General features: G+C 37.7%; 1 protein-coding gene across 2 annotated transcripts in view; it reads right to left on the bottom strand.

The window, feature by feature from the left end:
• ATG10 (autophagy related 10) overlaps positions 1-17,246 on the bottom strand; it is a 335,179-nt gene that overhangs the window by 66,989 nt on the left and 250,944 nt on the right. For both annotated transcript variants that reach the window (XM_036742357.1, XM_036742358.1), the window contains one exon: positions 9,792-9,889. In XM_036742357.1, coding sequence (XP_036598252.1) covers positions 9,792-9,889 — 98 coding nt within the window. The remainder of the gene's footprint in view (positions 1-9,791; positions 9,890-17,246) is intronic.

Below are 17,246 nucleotides of genomic sequence, written 5' to 3'. Positions count from 1 at the left end.
CTAGGTGGTGGCTCAGTGGATAGAGTGGTAGGCCTGGAGTCTGGAAGACCTCAGTTCAAATCTAGCCTCTGTAACTTAGAAGTTGTGACCCGGGCAAGTCACTTAATTGCTATTTACCTCAGTTTCCTCAACTGTGAAATGGAGGTGATGATAGCACCAGCCTCCCAGGGTTATTGTGAGAATTAAATGAGATAAATTCATAATGCACAGTACAGAGCAAACAGAAGATGCTTCACAAATGAATTGTTTCTCTCCTCATTTCCCTCTTTGATTTACTCCTCCGTTACTTCTTCATGCTTCCATCTCCTATGCAGGTCTTCTAAAAACCTGCACTGATTAAAGAGTTCCCCGTACAGTCATATCAGTCTTTTTAAGGCAGCTCCTCCTCCCTTTTTCTTCTGCATTCAAAACTTTTCTTCTTGCACCTTCTCCGTTTCATTCTCAAGAACTTGCCATCTCTCAAGGTCTTATTCCTCCTCCAATATATTAGGTCACTGCATCCTACTTATTTATTCCCTGAACTTTAAAATCTGCTCTCCCCAAATTTAGGGATAGTATCAGACTATGCATTCTTTCCTCTCCCCATCACAAACAACAGTGCTGCTTTGCCCTCTGTTGATCCTTAGATAAATGCTCTCTACTATGTCTTTCCCTGCCAGTTTCACAAATTTTCTTATATAAGTGTATATCTATATCTATATCTATATATATCTATATATATAGATATAGATATAGATATATATATATATATATATATACCCATGGAGAGAGAGAGAGAAAGAGAGAGAGAGAAGTGGGTGTGTGTGTGTGTGTGTGTATTTGTATGTATATGCCTCTAGAGCCATATAACAGTCATGAGTCCCATCCCACTAAGTTTCAGGTCAAATTGGCCCTGGATATTATCTACGCTTTATGCATTTGTACGTAGACTTTGGGATTTTGTTGCTGACTCTCTCCTTCGATATTGTCTCCTGTGAATTACTAGATATTTCTTCTGCTATTCTTCTCATTTGAACCTACTCCTCTCTATGGTACCAGGCTTAGCATTTTGTCAATTTAAAGCCTCCTTAATCAGATTCATTCATGCGTGTGTGTCTTTTTTTTTAAGCTAACCTTTGCTAGGTTTGCACTCTGCACCTCCATCCCCCCACCTCCAACCTTGCACCAAGAGTCCATGTTTCCTATTTTAAGTAATAGTACAGAAATTCAAATCACATCTCCAGACATCATTCTCTTTGCTAGTTGACCATTTCCTAAATTTGTCTTTCTCTTCTAAATACCCCACCTTAAATCAGCCACAATCATTATAAACCACTATGACTCATCTATTTTTCTTCTATCACTTTATAAGCAATTATCTGAGGGCACCAATGGATCCACATCATCATTCTTTGGAACACAAGGAGCTGTTTTCTCTTTGCTCCCTCTACCACAGGGGGAGTCTGTGAACTTGTTCTTAGCCTGGGGTCCATGAACTTGGTTTTATTATTATAATTTTGATTACTGTATTTCTATATATATATATACTTCAATATAACTGGTTTCCTTTACAATCCTATTTATTTTCCCAAGCAGTCCATAGGCCTCATCAGACGGACTACAGGACTGACACAGAAAAAAGTTAAGAATCTCTGTTCTACAAGAAGAACCTTATACATTGTACTTAGCTCCAAATATTCAGTGGTTTTTCTTTTCTCCTCTGTATCACTTTTCGTTCACCCTCCAATATCTTGATACAAGTTAGAATTCCTTTGTGCTTGTTCACATTTTTTTACTTGTTTCCACCGTGAGTACTTTCCCCCTCCTTTCAGGAAATACCTCTTTCTCCTTAATAAACCACAAGGTAGGGCTACATTTCTCCAGTACTTTCATTTGCTCATCTGGAATGGGAATCCACCTAAATTTTGTGACTATACCAGCATTACTTGATACCGGCAGAAACACAAACAGAGGACAATCCTGATAAGTCACTGAATATTCTCCTTACAATATAGCCCTAGCTATACTCAGAGAACTTCGGAGTCAGAGGAAACCTTATGGATCACTGAGTCCAGACCCCCACTCTCTTTTTAATAGTTGAGGAAGCTGTGGCAAAACTCTCAATAGAGTTGAAATGACTTGCCTAAAGTCACTTGGCTAATAAATGGCAGAGTCTAAAGGAGAAATCAGATTTTCTGATCTATAATCCAGTACATTTTTCTTTATAGCATGTTTCTGCTTCATGAGAAGTTACCCCAGAAGAGGGAATAAGTTTCAGTGAGCAGAACTGGGACTAATAATGTCTTGATTTTATGAAGCTATAGTACAAAGTACAGTCATTTGAAAGCACATGTCCAATGCTAGCTATTGGATCAATTATGATGTGCTCAGTTCTCATCTTTGCTGCTCTCTTTTCTCTCTCTGTAGTACTCCCTCCCTTTGCTCAGGCATCCTATGTTTTTGCTTTACCTCAATTTCTGTGTTTTTTTTTTTTAATCCAGAGAAATGAAAATAAAGCAACAAGAATGTTGCTGGTACAGTGTTCTACTGTATATATAACAAACCTTTCTGATATGGGAAGACTACATTTCTCAGGATGCCTGTGCCTAAAGTACAGGTGCTCATTGGGGAAGTACAATGACTCCATTTCTCCTTATGCTGTTTGCCCAAGGAAATGGAGAAATCTTCATGATGCTGGAGGATTAATGGAATTTTCTGTCAGGCTTATCACTATATAAAGCAATGGGCATTTCAAAAACAGCAGCACCCACCCGTAGCAGGAGTTTTTCCTGTCAGAATATCATGACTGCAGTAGGGCAAGGAGAGGAGGCATCTTAGCTGTGGAAAATCTGGTGAAAGGAGATGTAATCAAGAGCTAGAGATAGTGTCTTGAGCAAGCCATAACATTTGCTGCATAGAGAAGGGAACAACTAGGAACCAGATAATTAGACATAGATTCAGTCTTTCACTGAGTTCAACTTCTGGATGAGTCCAGAAGGCTTGGGTTGCTGAGATTTGGCCAACTGATTACCCTATCAGAGCTGTGAGACTTTAGAATAACTTGTTTCCCAAATTATTCTAGGGATAAAGGATATGGCTTGTATTCATTTGGGAAATGTCTGTGAATATTGTGTTTTACTACTTTATTATTTATCTCCTTCCTGACTAAATGTCTTATTAAACCAATGTTGGTCTTTGCATGTGTCTGTTAAGATGGTAAGCAACTAAATATTTAGATGAGAGTTGACTTCAGAAGTTGACAGTTCTCTGAATTGAGGTAAAAGTGCTTTGAACCTAAGTCCCTTGGGTGGTCCAGGTGTGGTTGGATCATGCACAATATTTGTGCACTTGGTTCCCAGAAGTAAAAAACAACTCCAAGGAACCCTAATAAACTCATTTTACAAGGATATGTCACTAACAGTACTTTAAGTAGTATTGTTATTAATTGTAGATTGTCATTATGGTTTCAGGTAGGGTTTCTACTAAAAAAAGAATAGAAATAACACATTCTGCTTAGGATATTTTCATATATTTCTGTACTAAAAGCAAAATACTAGAAAGTCCTGTTGGAATAAAAAATATCCACATCAATATGAAGGAAAATTTTGCATTTTAAAGGAAATAAATTCTAACCCAGGAAAATGTGAATTTAATTAGTGCCTGTGTAACTATTTTTGTTTAACTTGAAAATTTCTTGTCTTGTTTTCTTTTAATAAGAACATGAACCCTCCTTTGCTCCCTCTATTCAAAAATTATTTAGTAGGCCTCCAAAAGAGGCCAGTTAGCATCGAAGAATCCTTTTGGCTCAGACAACATGACTGCTGGAGCTGGGGGTTTTTATATTGAAACATTTGAAAGAAAAACTAGAAAAGAATTAGCTACATAGCACATCAGTATAAAAGCTGAATGTGCACATTTAAAAGATGCTGTGTAGTACACATTATGCATCTCGCAGGAAGCTAAAAGTAAATTATTATAGTAAACATTAAGTAATGTTTTTTACTGACTTAAGAATGGGATTTAAGAATTCAGAAAAGACAATGTGAAGATCAAAATAAGCTTCAATGAAGTATCGACTGATTAGGATAGGCCTCAAATCCCAAGGAACCATCTATCATAGCATTGTACCCTTCTTGGAACTTCATTCAGCTGAAACACAACAGCTGTCTGTCCCTAGGAACAGAATGAGTCAAAATTAAAGCAACAGCCCTCTAGACCGTGGATCCAAGTTATAAAATCCTCTCTTTGTGATGATCTAGCTAAATGTTAAGATCAAAACAAAAATATGTAAAATTCATATGCTTATTTCAGTCTTTCATTATTTGTATAAAGTAAAAATCTCTCTTTGCTATTTCACCTTCTGCTTGGTCAGTCATAATACCAATGGAGTAGAAGGTAAAGAATTCAAGCTCTTCATTCACTTTCTAATTACATTGTTCAAGGGCTTAGGATCCATGTTTTTATAAAAATCCAAAAGCAGCTCAAGAGATACTGGAACTGACTGGGTTAAAATTAAAGTATTAAATCAAAATACAGATGAAATGGTACATTTGATGACATATTTCATTCTTCCCTGCCTGATCTCCCCCTTCTCTTCCCACTCATGTTTTCATTCTAGAAACTGTGTGTGCACAGGGAATTATGTGAACATCTGGGTTAGCCATTACCACCCTTGGCAACCTTCATTTATCTTCACAATTCTTACTCCAATTTGTTAAGGAAAAGAGACTGAAACCAAAACATAATATGGATTTTTTTTTGAGCTATAGCATACAATCTATGAATTTTTACTTTTCACTCCACATTTTTCCCCATACCATATTCACTTAACATTTTCATTTTCCTCACTTGCACAATTAATATTCCCTGAATTCTGAAGAGGAAAAACACCATAATTATATACATGAGAAAGGTACAGAATTAAAATTCCCTTTATTATAGTTGTAATAACAAATTTGTAATCCAAAGCACAAGAATTTAGACCTTGCAGAAGGGACCTTTGAGGTTATCTAGTCAGAGCTTCTAATTTTACCGAAGAGGAAGCTGAAGTCTGTAGAGGTGAAGTGAACTGTCCAAGCCCACACAGGTGGCAAAGTCAGTATTAGAACCAGGTCCTCTAAATATACATGACTGCTCTTTCCATCAGATAAACACTTCTACAAAACTAGTATAGTCTATATTTATAAATCTGTTAAGCTTATTAAGACAATGTTTTGCCCTTGTAAAGCTACAAATTCTCTGGGCAAACTTTGTATTTCAAGTAACAGAATGTAGAAAGCTGTTTAGGCATTTAAAAAAGGCGTGTGTGGAAGGGGCAACAGAGAATTATGTCCCATAGACTGATGAAGAGTCACAGATATTTTCACCCCTCATTAGTGGCACCACACTACTACAGACCTTGGCAGGAGTCACAAACATGTTTTTCCAATTGCATCAAGCTGCAAATAAGCATGCAAGCAGAGCTCCTCCTTGCCTGCGTCTACCCATCAAATGCTTTGTTATTGCCATTCAGTCTGTTTTCAGTCATGTCTGACTCTTCATGATCCCATCTGGGGACTTCTTGACAATGATCCTGGAGGGGTTGGCCATTTCCTTGTCTAGCTTATTTTACAGATGAAGAAACTGAGGCAAACAGGGCTAGGTGACTTGCCCAGGGCTTCGCAGCTAGTAACTGCATGAGGCTGGATTTGAACTCAGAAAGATGAAGTCTTCCTGACTTCAGGCTTAACACTCTACCCACTGTGCCACCTACCTGCCCAAACACCACCCCACAAATTAGAATATGTTTGATGACATTGGAACTTAAAAAAAGGATGACAAAAACAATAACGGACAGTTTTCAAAAATTTGAAATTATTTCTTTTAGGAGCTCAGGGAAATGAGCAAAAGTAAGCAGAAACAAAAGAACAATTTGCACAATGATAACAATAACGTAAAGAAAAATAACACTGAAAGACCTCAGAACTGTGTTGGTTGCAGATCAATCGTGACTGCAGAGGGCTGACCGTGGAACACAGCTCTCTCCTCTTGACTCTGGGAAGCGGTAGACTATAAGGGCTATTATTTTGCTTACCTGTATGTTAGGGCCGCTGGGTGGAAGGAATAGTGGATAGAGTGCCTAGCCTAGAGTCAGGAAGACTCATCTTCCTGAGTTCAAACCTGGCCTCAAACACTCACTAGCTGAGTCTGCCTTACTGGCCGTTACTTACTTACTTACTTACTTACTAGCCCTGTTTGACTTCATTTCCTCACCTATAAAATGAGCTGGAGAAGAAAATGGCAAACCACTCCAGTATCTCTGCCAAGAAAACCCCAAATGGGGTCACAGGGAGTCGGACAGGACTGAAAATGACTCAACAGCAACCTCCTTGTTGCAAAGAAGGGTCATTGGGAAATACCAGCAATGTGAAAAAATAAAAGCATATAAAACATTTACTTTTAAAATAAGGGAGTATTGGGGCAGCTAGGTGGCGCAGTGAATAGAGCACTGGCCCTGAAGTCAGGAGGACTTGAGTTCAAATCTGGTCTAGATACTTGACACATTTACTAGCTGTGTGACCTTGAGCAAGTCACTTAACCCCAACTGCCCTGCCTTCCCCCCTCAAAAACAAACAAACAAAATAAGGGGTTTTTGCAGTAAATAAAGTGTTATTGTTCTATTTTTTATGGCAAAAAGCTGAGCAACTAACAAACTGGACAGAAGCTTAAGGAAGAAGCATGAGCTTAGCCTTTTACTTTTATTGACTGATGAAGTTTAATTGATAAAAATATGAATGTATACTAGCATAATCTATAGATGTTCTATTTCTGAGAAACATACATCCTACTATATACTCTGAATTTGTTTGAATTTGAAATGAAATGAAACATGTCAGAAATTAGGAGGGGAAATTATTTGGAATCTTGAAAAAAGCCCCAACAAATCCTCTTTTGAGACTAATTTCTTCACTTAGTCAATGGGTCAGTTAAAAGTATGGTAAGGAAAATGAAGAAGGAAATCTAGAGGTGGAATAAATATAGAAAAAGCCTGTAGCATCTAATATACAATAAAACATTTGATATATTAAATGCACAGATGGAAAAAAACAAATTATTTATACAAAGATTCAAGGAAAATGTTTATGCCATGCCAGTAAAATGTCAGGAATAAACAAGATTCAAAGCAGAGGGCTATTTCTCTAGAGATAGCATAAAATACGCAAACATTAACAAATTATGCTTGATGTCGATGACAAAATCACATTAAAGACAACCACCCTCTGCTCCTGTAGTAGGCTTCTCACTTAATAAAAGTCAAATTCTAATAATCAGGATGGGGGGAGAGCCAGATGTGTGATTTCATTAGCATAGAGGGCCCCCACTACAAATGTTGATCAGCATCTGTTCTGCAATTTGACATCTTAGAGAGTTGCCTGGGCCACTGACAGTGTAGGTGACTTGCCCAGGGCCACAGCCAGCATATGTCAGAGGTGAGATTCAAACCCAAGTCTTCCTGATTCTCCCTGCCTCTCTATCTACTTTGCCATGCTGCCTCTCAATAATCGATTTATCTGTTGAAAATTTTAAATAATTTCATATGAAGAAATATTACTGTAAGTTGTTACTAAGGCTGAAATGGATCACAGAAATCTTGCTTAAATTCAATATTTGTCAGCAAACTAAAGCAGAGCCATTACATGTTGTTAAGCTTAAGAATGTTTTCTACAAAAGGCACAGAATATGGTATATATACTATCTCACCACAAAATCCACCCAAGTGGAAGAGAATGCGTGATTTCTCTGAGGCCTGAACTAATATCTTGAAACCTATGCTCAACAGATTACCAGCATACTATTAGAAAACAATTACACCATGTCTGTGGCCCCATTTCTAACTCCTTTGTTGGAAAAAAAAAACCATCAGTGCTGGCAGTACTTGTGAAGAAGCAGCGGTAATCCATAAATGCTTCTCCATTTTCTTGTCATTTCAGAATGAAGCGACTTCCAGCTCACATATATCCTACCAGGTGCACTAAATTGATGTCATTATGAGCCATCAGGAAATACCCACAGAGACCTATACCAACATTGAGAAGTTTTGTTAAACAGCTGTGTGTGTGTTTTAATTGATTTGTATTATTTAAAATAGGAACAGTTAAAGCCTGTTATCAGATGTTGTATCAAAGAGCCAACTACAGACTCCAGGGAGAAGGAGTTCAGAAGAAAGCCAATCACTGCAACTTCACTTGAGCACTTAAGATTATTACTAGAGGAAGCACAATTAAATCATCACACTTTATTAGCTATCATTAGAAATCACTATGCAACATATCAAGCTTCATTATTTAAGAATCATTAACAAGTTAACTTCCTGTACTACCAAGAGTAAAAAAGTAACTTATTTGCCAAATGTCACCTCAAAAGTTCATCAAGTAAAGATAAAGGAAAGTTATTGAAATGAATTACCATATTTTTACACACATTAAACACACAAAAATATGAAAATAAATATAGAATATTCCAGACATACAAAATACATATGTCATTCAGGGTCCTTTCCTTCTGATACCCACTGCCATCCTATCCAGTTTTCATTATTTATTTGGCCCACCCACTTAAGGATCAAATGTCTAATGGGTCCCCTTCTTTACTGTTTCCTCCAGCTCTTCTATAAATCCTAGTCAGTCATCTACCAAAGTCTCTGAGGCTTTCTTTCTAGACAACTAATACTGTGTATGCTTATCACAGTCACCTCTGTGATTTTCCTTATGCAATATTTCAGCACACAAGGTCTGACAAAATACAGTGCATATTACATGAGACACAGCCAGGTATGTAATTGTCATAATCAAATTTACATGTGGTTTATACTTAAAAGAAAGGACTCAATTTTGGAAAAATACAGATCTTTGCTAATACCACATATAAGATGTAACAGGTGTGTTACCGCAAAAGCTGAAAAGCAGTGTAATATAAAGAAAATTATGTAAGACAAGTGCACCTTACATTTTACAAAGAATGCTTTTCAAATCATTCTATCAGATAGGTTATTACTGTCATGCTCATTCTCTGCAACAGTGGGATTTTGGTGTGGGTCTTTATAGCAGTGTCCAGTGTGGATGAGCAGGGTAATGGTACCAGCAATATCCTCAAAGGTAATGCTCCCTGCTAATCTTTGCTCTTCCTTCATTTCCTCTCATATGATACCAAAACAAACTGAAACTGAATTCTGACAATGATCCCACACCAGCAGTGTGAAATATGCAACATCAATCTACAACTCAGGTCTTTGATTAAAAGTGAGTAGCCCATTTTAAACATTTTGATGAGTATATAATCTGTCTTATCTCTATGATCTAACTCATAACCAGGCATAACATCCTAATGACTGGTAAAGCCAATTGAAAAAGCATGCTTTGATTAGGCTTAATGGAGGCTGGTAAAAAATAAGCCTTTCCATCCAAATGAAAATGATTTTGCAAGTGAGCACAATTTGCTGTAATGTAAATTTCAAGGCTATACTACATACACTGTGAAGAGAGTGCTTTAAAAAATTCTAAATTCGTTAACTACTGATTTTAGTACATTAGACAGTAATAACAAATTATTTGATTGACAGATCAATTTTCTCCACTTCTTTTCCAAAATGATTGCAATTCTATTATCAATCAAAGTTAGACTTCGGTTTTCTTGCAAATTTAACTCATAACTAATATGTGAATCACTATAGTGCCCATATAAGAAAATTATCTGTATCTTAATAAGACTTCTAAAATAACTCCTACTCTTCTTGAAAAATTAATTACAAAGAATAACTGGAAATACTGAATAACCTGTTGTGTAATGGTGCTCCACGGCTCTTGAAGAAGACGATCTTTATAGAATTGATGGACACCATCCCATATCTCCTTCAGTGTTAAAGGCTTTCCATCTGAAAAAGTTTATATTTTGGTTAGTTCTTATATAATGTTCAGAGTATTTCCGCAAATACCTGAAAGTTAGAATTAAATTCTTTGCCTATACAACACAACTATACATGTGACATGTTCATATACGACAAATACATAGGCATATACATGAGTATATGTATCTTAAACTCAATAATAATTTGTTTTTTGAATTTCACTGGAGTAGGGAACTCCCATGAGGAAGTTCCCTCTGTTAATGAGAAGAAAATCTATCAACTTCACTTCAATCTATAGTCTCAGTGAGTTGCCAGAAGCACTGAGAGGTAAATGACTTGCTTAAAATCACACAACCAATATTTATCAGAGGTAGTCGCTTTGACTCTGAAGCTGGCTCTCTATACGCTCTTCCAAGATATTCCTTTCATTAATGCACATCAGCCAGAACAGTATCTAAACAACTACCTGTTAATGTTGCTTAAATATATGACTTATCTACTTCATATCGCACCAGTACTTAAATTGGGGCAGCTAGGTGGTGCCACAGTGCACAGAGTGCTGGGCATGGAGTCTGAGTTCAAATCCAGTCTCAGAAACTTAGCTGTTTGACCCTGGGCAAGCCACTTACCCTGTCTACCTCAGTTTCCTCATCTGTAAAATGAGCTGCAGAAGGAAGCAGCAAACCACTTCAGTGTCTTTGCCAAGAAAACCCCAAATGGGGTCACAACACGACTGAAAAAACTGAAAACAACACTTAAATTATCTACTTGCTTACTGAATATTAATTGGCACAGTCTCCAAATATTTGGGAAAATAAGTAGAATCCAAAAATATCATGGAGGGAATTTCTGAATACAACTAGTAAACTGGTAGCAGATCTATAGAGACAGATGACTACACTCAGATACAAACATACCCTGATGATACACAACTTCAAAATCTTAGTTTTTTCTTTTTTTCTTTAAAATCCAGTACTCACACAAATCATGTATCCATTTCAACAAATATTTATTGGATGCCTACTCTGCAAGACATTGTGTCAGAAGCTATTGGGAATATAAAGATGAATAACTTGGTCCGTACTATAAAGGAACTTTCAAACTAATAAGGAGATAAGAAGTGTACGAAAATTATAATGTAGTGAATGTGGCATGGTCCATAAGTACTAAAAGGGTTCAAAGGAGGGAGAAAACATTTCTGTCCTGGAGGAATCACAAAATCACAGTGTTTGAAGGTACCTCAGAGCTCACAGCTAGGCCAGTCACAGCCCAGAAGTCATAACCCTCGGACAACACATTGTTGTCCATCTTCAACTGGCAGATCTTTGGCTTCAGTTAATAGATTAAAAAGGCATTTAGTTTTTTGACTTCCATATCACACTACTGTATAGTCCATTAAAAAGCCCAGGTCCTTTCACATGAACTGTTATCTAGCTATGCCCTCCTCATTCTATACTTGTGCAAATGATTTTTTTCAACCCAAGTATAGGACTTTATGTTTATTCCTATTAAATTCTATCTTGCTAGATCTGAATTATCAGTCTAGCCTGTTGAGGTCGTTTGGGATTCCAATTCAGTCACCCAATGTGATAATTATCCCTCACAACTCTGTGTCATCCAGAAACTGAATAAACATACTACACCATCTATGGCTTTATCCAAGTCACTGATAAAAATATACTATTAGGCAGCTTACATTTCTCCATTCATAAGGATATCTGAAGAAATTCTGTCAAATACCAGGTTAAATCCAGACATTCTCTGATTTCCAGCATAGTAAAAGAAAATTAGTTTAGCCTAAATTAACCTGCTCTTTGAAGAGGCCATGCTGTCTTTAATGATCATGACTCTCTTTTCTAAATGCACAGAAATCTTTAATAATATATTCTAGAGTTTTGCCAGGAATTAAAGTCAGGCTCACATCTTTATAGAAGACTCTGGACTTTCAGAACTTTCCAGGTTACTCCATTTTCCATCAGTAGCTCTGCTTGTTTTCAATTCCATGAAAAATCATACCCCACCCACCCTGCCCCAAGCCAAATACCCCTTGAAGCTCCCTCTCTCCCATTTTTGAGCTTCCTTTCATGTGCAGTCTTCCCCTTAGATTATAAACTCCTTGAGGGCACAGACTGTCTTGCTTTTTTCTTATTTATATCTCCAACACTTACCACAGTACCTGGAACACAGTCGGTACTTAAGAAATGTTTACTGGATCGAATTGTTGAATTCTGTGCTTCCAAAGTGGTGTGATCTGGGGAAAGGTCTCGTTACTTTCCTGATCTGAGCTCTGCAAACTGAGTCTATTAGTTCATGTACAGTTGAGTTTCAGTAGACTGCTGCAGGCATTGTCAGCCTACTGCAAGGTTCTATAGGTTCAGAGGGACTGAACTGCGAGCAGGCTCTCCTTCTGGTTTTGGTGCCCTGCCCTGGTTATTGCACTGCAGGCTGTGCACAGCACATACATGCTGGGCTAAAGGCTAGAACTGAGTAGTAGCTCTGCTCTTGGGCTCAGAGCCACACAGCTAAAGTTTTGGAATTTATTCTGTGCTTGGCATCAGGTAGGCCCCACATTTGCTTGTTAACTGCTTCTCTCAGCCCTGGAACTGAGTAATGGGAGACTGAGCTACCAGAAGGTACCTCTTCTCACTCTCAGCACTAGTTCAGGGGTCCCCTGGGCTCTCTTTCTGCCCCTAGTGTTCATTCTCAGCCTCCTTACTGTCCCTGAACATTGGAATGCTCCCTGCCTCTACCAAAGGCTCCTGGCCAGCCCTTGCCCCAGTGCTCACAGACCTCTCCGTTTTCCTAAGCTACCCTAAGCTGGAAAAATGACTCACTGTGACTTTGTCTTGGCTTGACCTTCAGAATTTGGTCTAGTGAATTTTCTAGGTTGTTGTGGAAGAGGTATGCTGGGGAGCTAAGGCAAAAATGATTTCTCTTGCTCTGCCATCTTGGTTCTGCCTCCCCCCAAGTGATTTTTTTTTCAACACATAAACAGAACTTTTAATTTGTCCCTATTAAGTTCCATCTTACCAGATCTGAATAATCAGTATCTGTTGAGATCTTCTTGGACTTCAATTCCATCATCCAACATGCTAGCTATTCCTCTGAGCCATCCAGAAGCTTATGATTTCCATCAAAGTAGCATCCCATCATCCTTGGAGTTATAAAACCACAACACTCTTTTCTAAGCATCCTCAGTCACCTTTGTTTGCTCCCATCTTCTCTCTACATATCTTTTAAAAATGTACATTGGTCAACGAGTTCCCTATAAACTGGTCCCTTTGGCCAGCTCCCCTTTTCCTACCTCACTGGACTGATTTTTACATTAGTATTTGTGCACTTATAGTTTTGACTTCAGCAGCATTGTATCCCTCTTGGGCCAAATTCTTGGGCCAAATGAAGACATTCTAGGCTCCATACTATTCTTTCTAAATTCTACATCACTTGTATACTCAAGGAGTTTCCATTCTGAATAAGAACTCTCTTGATGACATACCCCAGGACGGTCATCCAGACTTCACTTAAAGACCTTTGGTGGGAGAAAACCCACCACCTTCAGAGTGCCAATTCTGGATAACTCTACTTGTTAGGAAGCTGTCCTTCTTTGGAACCCAAATCTGCATCTCTGAGATTTTTATCCATTAACCCAAGTTTAGCTCTCTGGGGCCAAGAAGAACAAGTCTTCTATACGATAGCCCTGCAAATATTTGAAGATAGTAATCACGATCTTTGTAAGTCTCCTCTTTGCCAAAAAGTCATTGCAGGTAGAGAATAGAAAGCAGAAGGGGAATTACTGAAAAGCTATTTGCTATTCTAAATCCATTGCTCAAATGAAGGCAAGCTGCTCTGCTGGAATTTAAGCACTAAGTACTGTCACTTGTAAACTCTATGTAAAGATATAAGAAATCTATTAAATTAATAAATTTTAATGCATGCAATGCATTAAATGCTCCAATATTTCAAGGGATTGATGTGGACATTCACTCTCAATCTATCCATGCTTGCCCATTCTGAGCAAATTTTGCCCATGTGGGCTGTCCCTCTATTATTTCTCTCTTTCCATGTAACCAGCCCATTTTTCTCACTCATACATTTCCTTGAGATACCTTTTTCATTACTTCTTCATTGATTACTAAATTCACCTTGAGAAAATAATGTGAAGAAAACATGTCAAATGACTTCATTAGTAGCCTCAAAGATATTTATGTTGGTCAATGAATGCAAGGAGAAAACAGGTCTTCATGGCCAAAGAATTAATCATCTGGTGGCCAACCATATGCTCAATGTATTTACAATTTACAAAGCCTATTCCTCATAACAACTTTGTGACATGGGCAATCCAGGTATTATCATCTTTGTTGTACAAATGAGAAAACTGAGGTTCAAAAAGGTTTAATTACTTGCCTTTGACCATGGAGCTGAAAAAGGATAGAAGTGGGGCTCAAACAAAGGTCTCTCATGTTTGAATCCAGGGCTATTCCTATCCTATGTAACACTGTCACTCATAAGAAACTGGAAATATAATAGAGTGATGTCATAGCTAGAATGTGTCTCACTTTGTAACTGAAAAATGTGAACTTTTCTTCCACCTTTATTTTCAATAAATAGCAATAGAATATTTTGATACATTTTCAATAAGTATCTTCATCTTGGCATTTATCTGGCGGCAGGAGACCATTATCTTGTGATAAATAGTTTTATTCCATTGACATTTTCATGTCTGTAAAATGAACAAGATTTATTCATCCAATTAACATTTGAATGTCATGTTTAGCTACAAGTTAAAAACAAGCTGCCTTCCATCTTGGTGTTATATTATTTTCTGAACACATTTATAGAGTAGGGCCAAATTCTGCCCTTAAGACAAACATCATACATCTTGAAAATGTGTGCGTGCGTGTGTGTGTGTGTGTGTGTGTGTGTGAGAGAGAGAGAGAGAGAGAGAGAGAGAGAGAGAGAGAGAGAAAGCAGGAAGGAGAGAAAATAAATATATAAATTTTGGATTAGAAAGGTTGGGTACTTAAACATATAAAGTTCAAATGGAAACTCTTATACTGAAGTTATAACAGGAATATATGATAAAATGGATCCTAACTTCAATACTAGAATAAATTTAATTCAGGTCAATTAAATACATATTAAATGCATAATGTTTGCAAAGCACTGTGCCAAGTGTTGAGAATGATCTCAAAATAAACAAGCCACAGTCTCTGTCCTCAAGTATTTCATAACCTATTGAGAGATAAGGCATATATTAATAAGTAGCATTCAAAATAAAAAGTGCATGAGAGGTGCCAGTGAGGTGTTATGAGGGTTCTGAGAAAGGAAATATTTATGGATAGTCCCCTCAGGGAAGGCTTTATGAAGGCACAGTAGGATTGCAATAGGCAGGGACAGGAGTAGAGAAGATTCAGGCAGAGAATATGGTATGAACACACGAAAACAGGTAGAAAAGCACTAGATGTTAGTGGACAAGTGAGCAGTACAAATTAGCTCGAATTCTGTTTGAAATAAGGCCATAAAGGCAGGTTCAGCTAACATGTATGGACTTGATTCAGTAGGCATTAAAAGGTCTTGATGTGGTCAGGTCCATAAATAGTTAAGATGAATCTGCCAAGCATATATAAACTGTATAGAAGAGGGCAAGACCAAAAGTGGGGAAATTTAGTTACTATGAAAATCAATATAAGCAATGAGAAGCTGGGTAAGCATGGTGCCAGTAGAAATGGAAAGGAGAAAAGTGATATTGAAAAAGGAGAAATAACAAGATTTGGCAACTAGCTGGGTGAAGGAGAGGAAAAAGTCAAAGATCACATGAGGTTTTGAGCATGAGTAAGTACAGTGTAAAAAGAAAAAGTAAAATTGGGGAAGCAGATAGGTTTTAGGTAAAATACACTAAATTTTATTTTGGATATGTTGAATTTGAGAAGCCAACTGGACACTGAAGTTGAGATTCCCACTGGAAATGTAATTCTGGAATTCATGGAAGAAGTCAAAGCTATAGATACACAGTTGGGAAACATCTATGTAGGCGCCACTCCAGAAGCAATGGAAATAAATAATCTCATTGGTGTAAAGAGTACAAAGGAGAAGAGGATCAAGGACAAAATCTTGGGCAGTTCCTACATCAAGGTTGTAGGAAAAAGAGGAGGCAATAGTTAGAGAGGTAGGAGGAGAACCAGGAGAGCATGCTATCATGGAAGCCAAGGGAATAGAAACTATGAAGGAGCAGGTCATGAACGATTCCAAATGCTGCAAAGACTGTCAATGAAGATAAGGATTTGAGGAAAAAGTCACTGGCAATGTGGCCATTGTTGACCTTTGAAATAGCAGGGGCAGTAAACTAGTAGGAAGAGAAGCCAGATTGTAAGAGCTTGGGGAGTGAGATAGTTAAGAAATAAGAAAACAACTACAAGCTACTCTTCTTTCCTTTGTCCTCTTTCCCCCACTGTCATTTACTCCCGTTGCTTCTGGTATTCCATTGCTATGTGGACTAAATTTGCTGCTGAAAAGTAGAAAGAGGGCTGGATGTGAAAGAAAAATTAAGAGAAGGCCTTTTCGGGGGGGGGGGGTGGATAAGAGAGAGCATTTTAAAAGCAAAGGAAAATAAACTAGTGCAGAGGAAGAAATTAGATGCATGAAAAAGAAGTAATGGTTGATGTAGTATGGTTCTAGAGGGGATGGTAGGTGGATTCAAGTAGAATTAGCTGTGATACCTTCTTCTTTGAGACAAAACAGAAGGAGGTGAGGATAGGAGAAATTACACAAGTTTTGAGATGGAAAAGTTAGACAGTGAGGATATTCATATCAAATCACCTAGAACTTTTCAGTAAAGAAGACAAAGTCATCAGCTGAGAATCCAAGAGAGGAGTGAATTTGGGGACCTGAGAAGAATGGAAAAGGTCTGGTGACTCTGCCCTCAATTAACAATACACAGCTTCCCTTCCCACAGGGGTTTTTAACTTGGGATCCATGAACTTGCTCTTTGAAAATATTTGGATAGCTGTATTTCAATATAATGGTTTTCCATTGTAATCCTATGTATTTTATTTTTACATTTCCATGAGCCATACGTAGACTTCGCATCTACACTTTCCCCACAAAATCCTTCTGTTTGCTACCAGCTACATGGTTCCATTCCATGTAATTTCCTTCACAGGCAGACCACTTTAGAAACAGCTCCCCCCTCACCCTGGGATGCTTTCATCTGAGGAGAATCTTTACGAACATTACATGTATTCCCGACCAAGCTCTCTTCTGTTTCCAAGGTCCACTGCACTTCTCTCTAAATCAGTTGGTATGATATCTGGAGATCAGTAAAACATTTCATTTTATCTCTCAAAATATTATCGTCAATAAGCTAGGATATTGTAAATGGCTTGGA

Source organism: Trichosurus vulpecula, chromosome 1, assembly GCF_011100635.1.
Source record: "Trichosurus vulpecula isolate mTriVul1 chromosome 1, mTriVul1.pri, whole genome shotgun sequence".
Classification (NCBI taxonomy): Eukaryota; Metazoa; Chordata; class Mammalia; order Diprotodontia; family Phalangeridae; genus Trichosurus; species Trichosurus vulpecula.
Note: the sequence above shows the minus strand (reverse complement) of the source record. Positions and strands in the feature narration are given on the sequence as shown.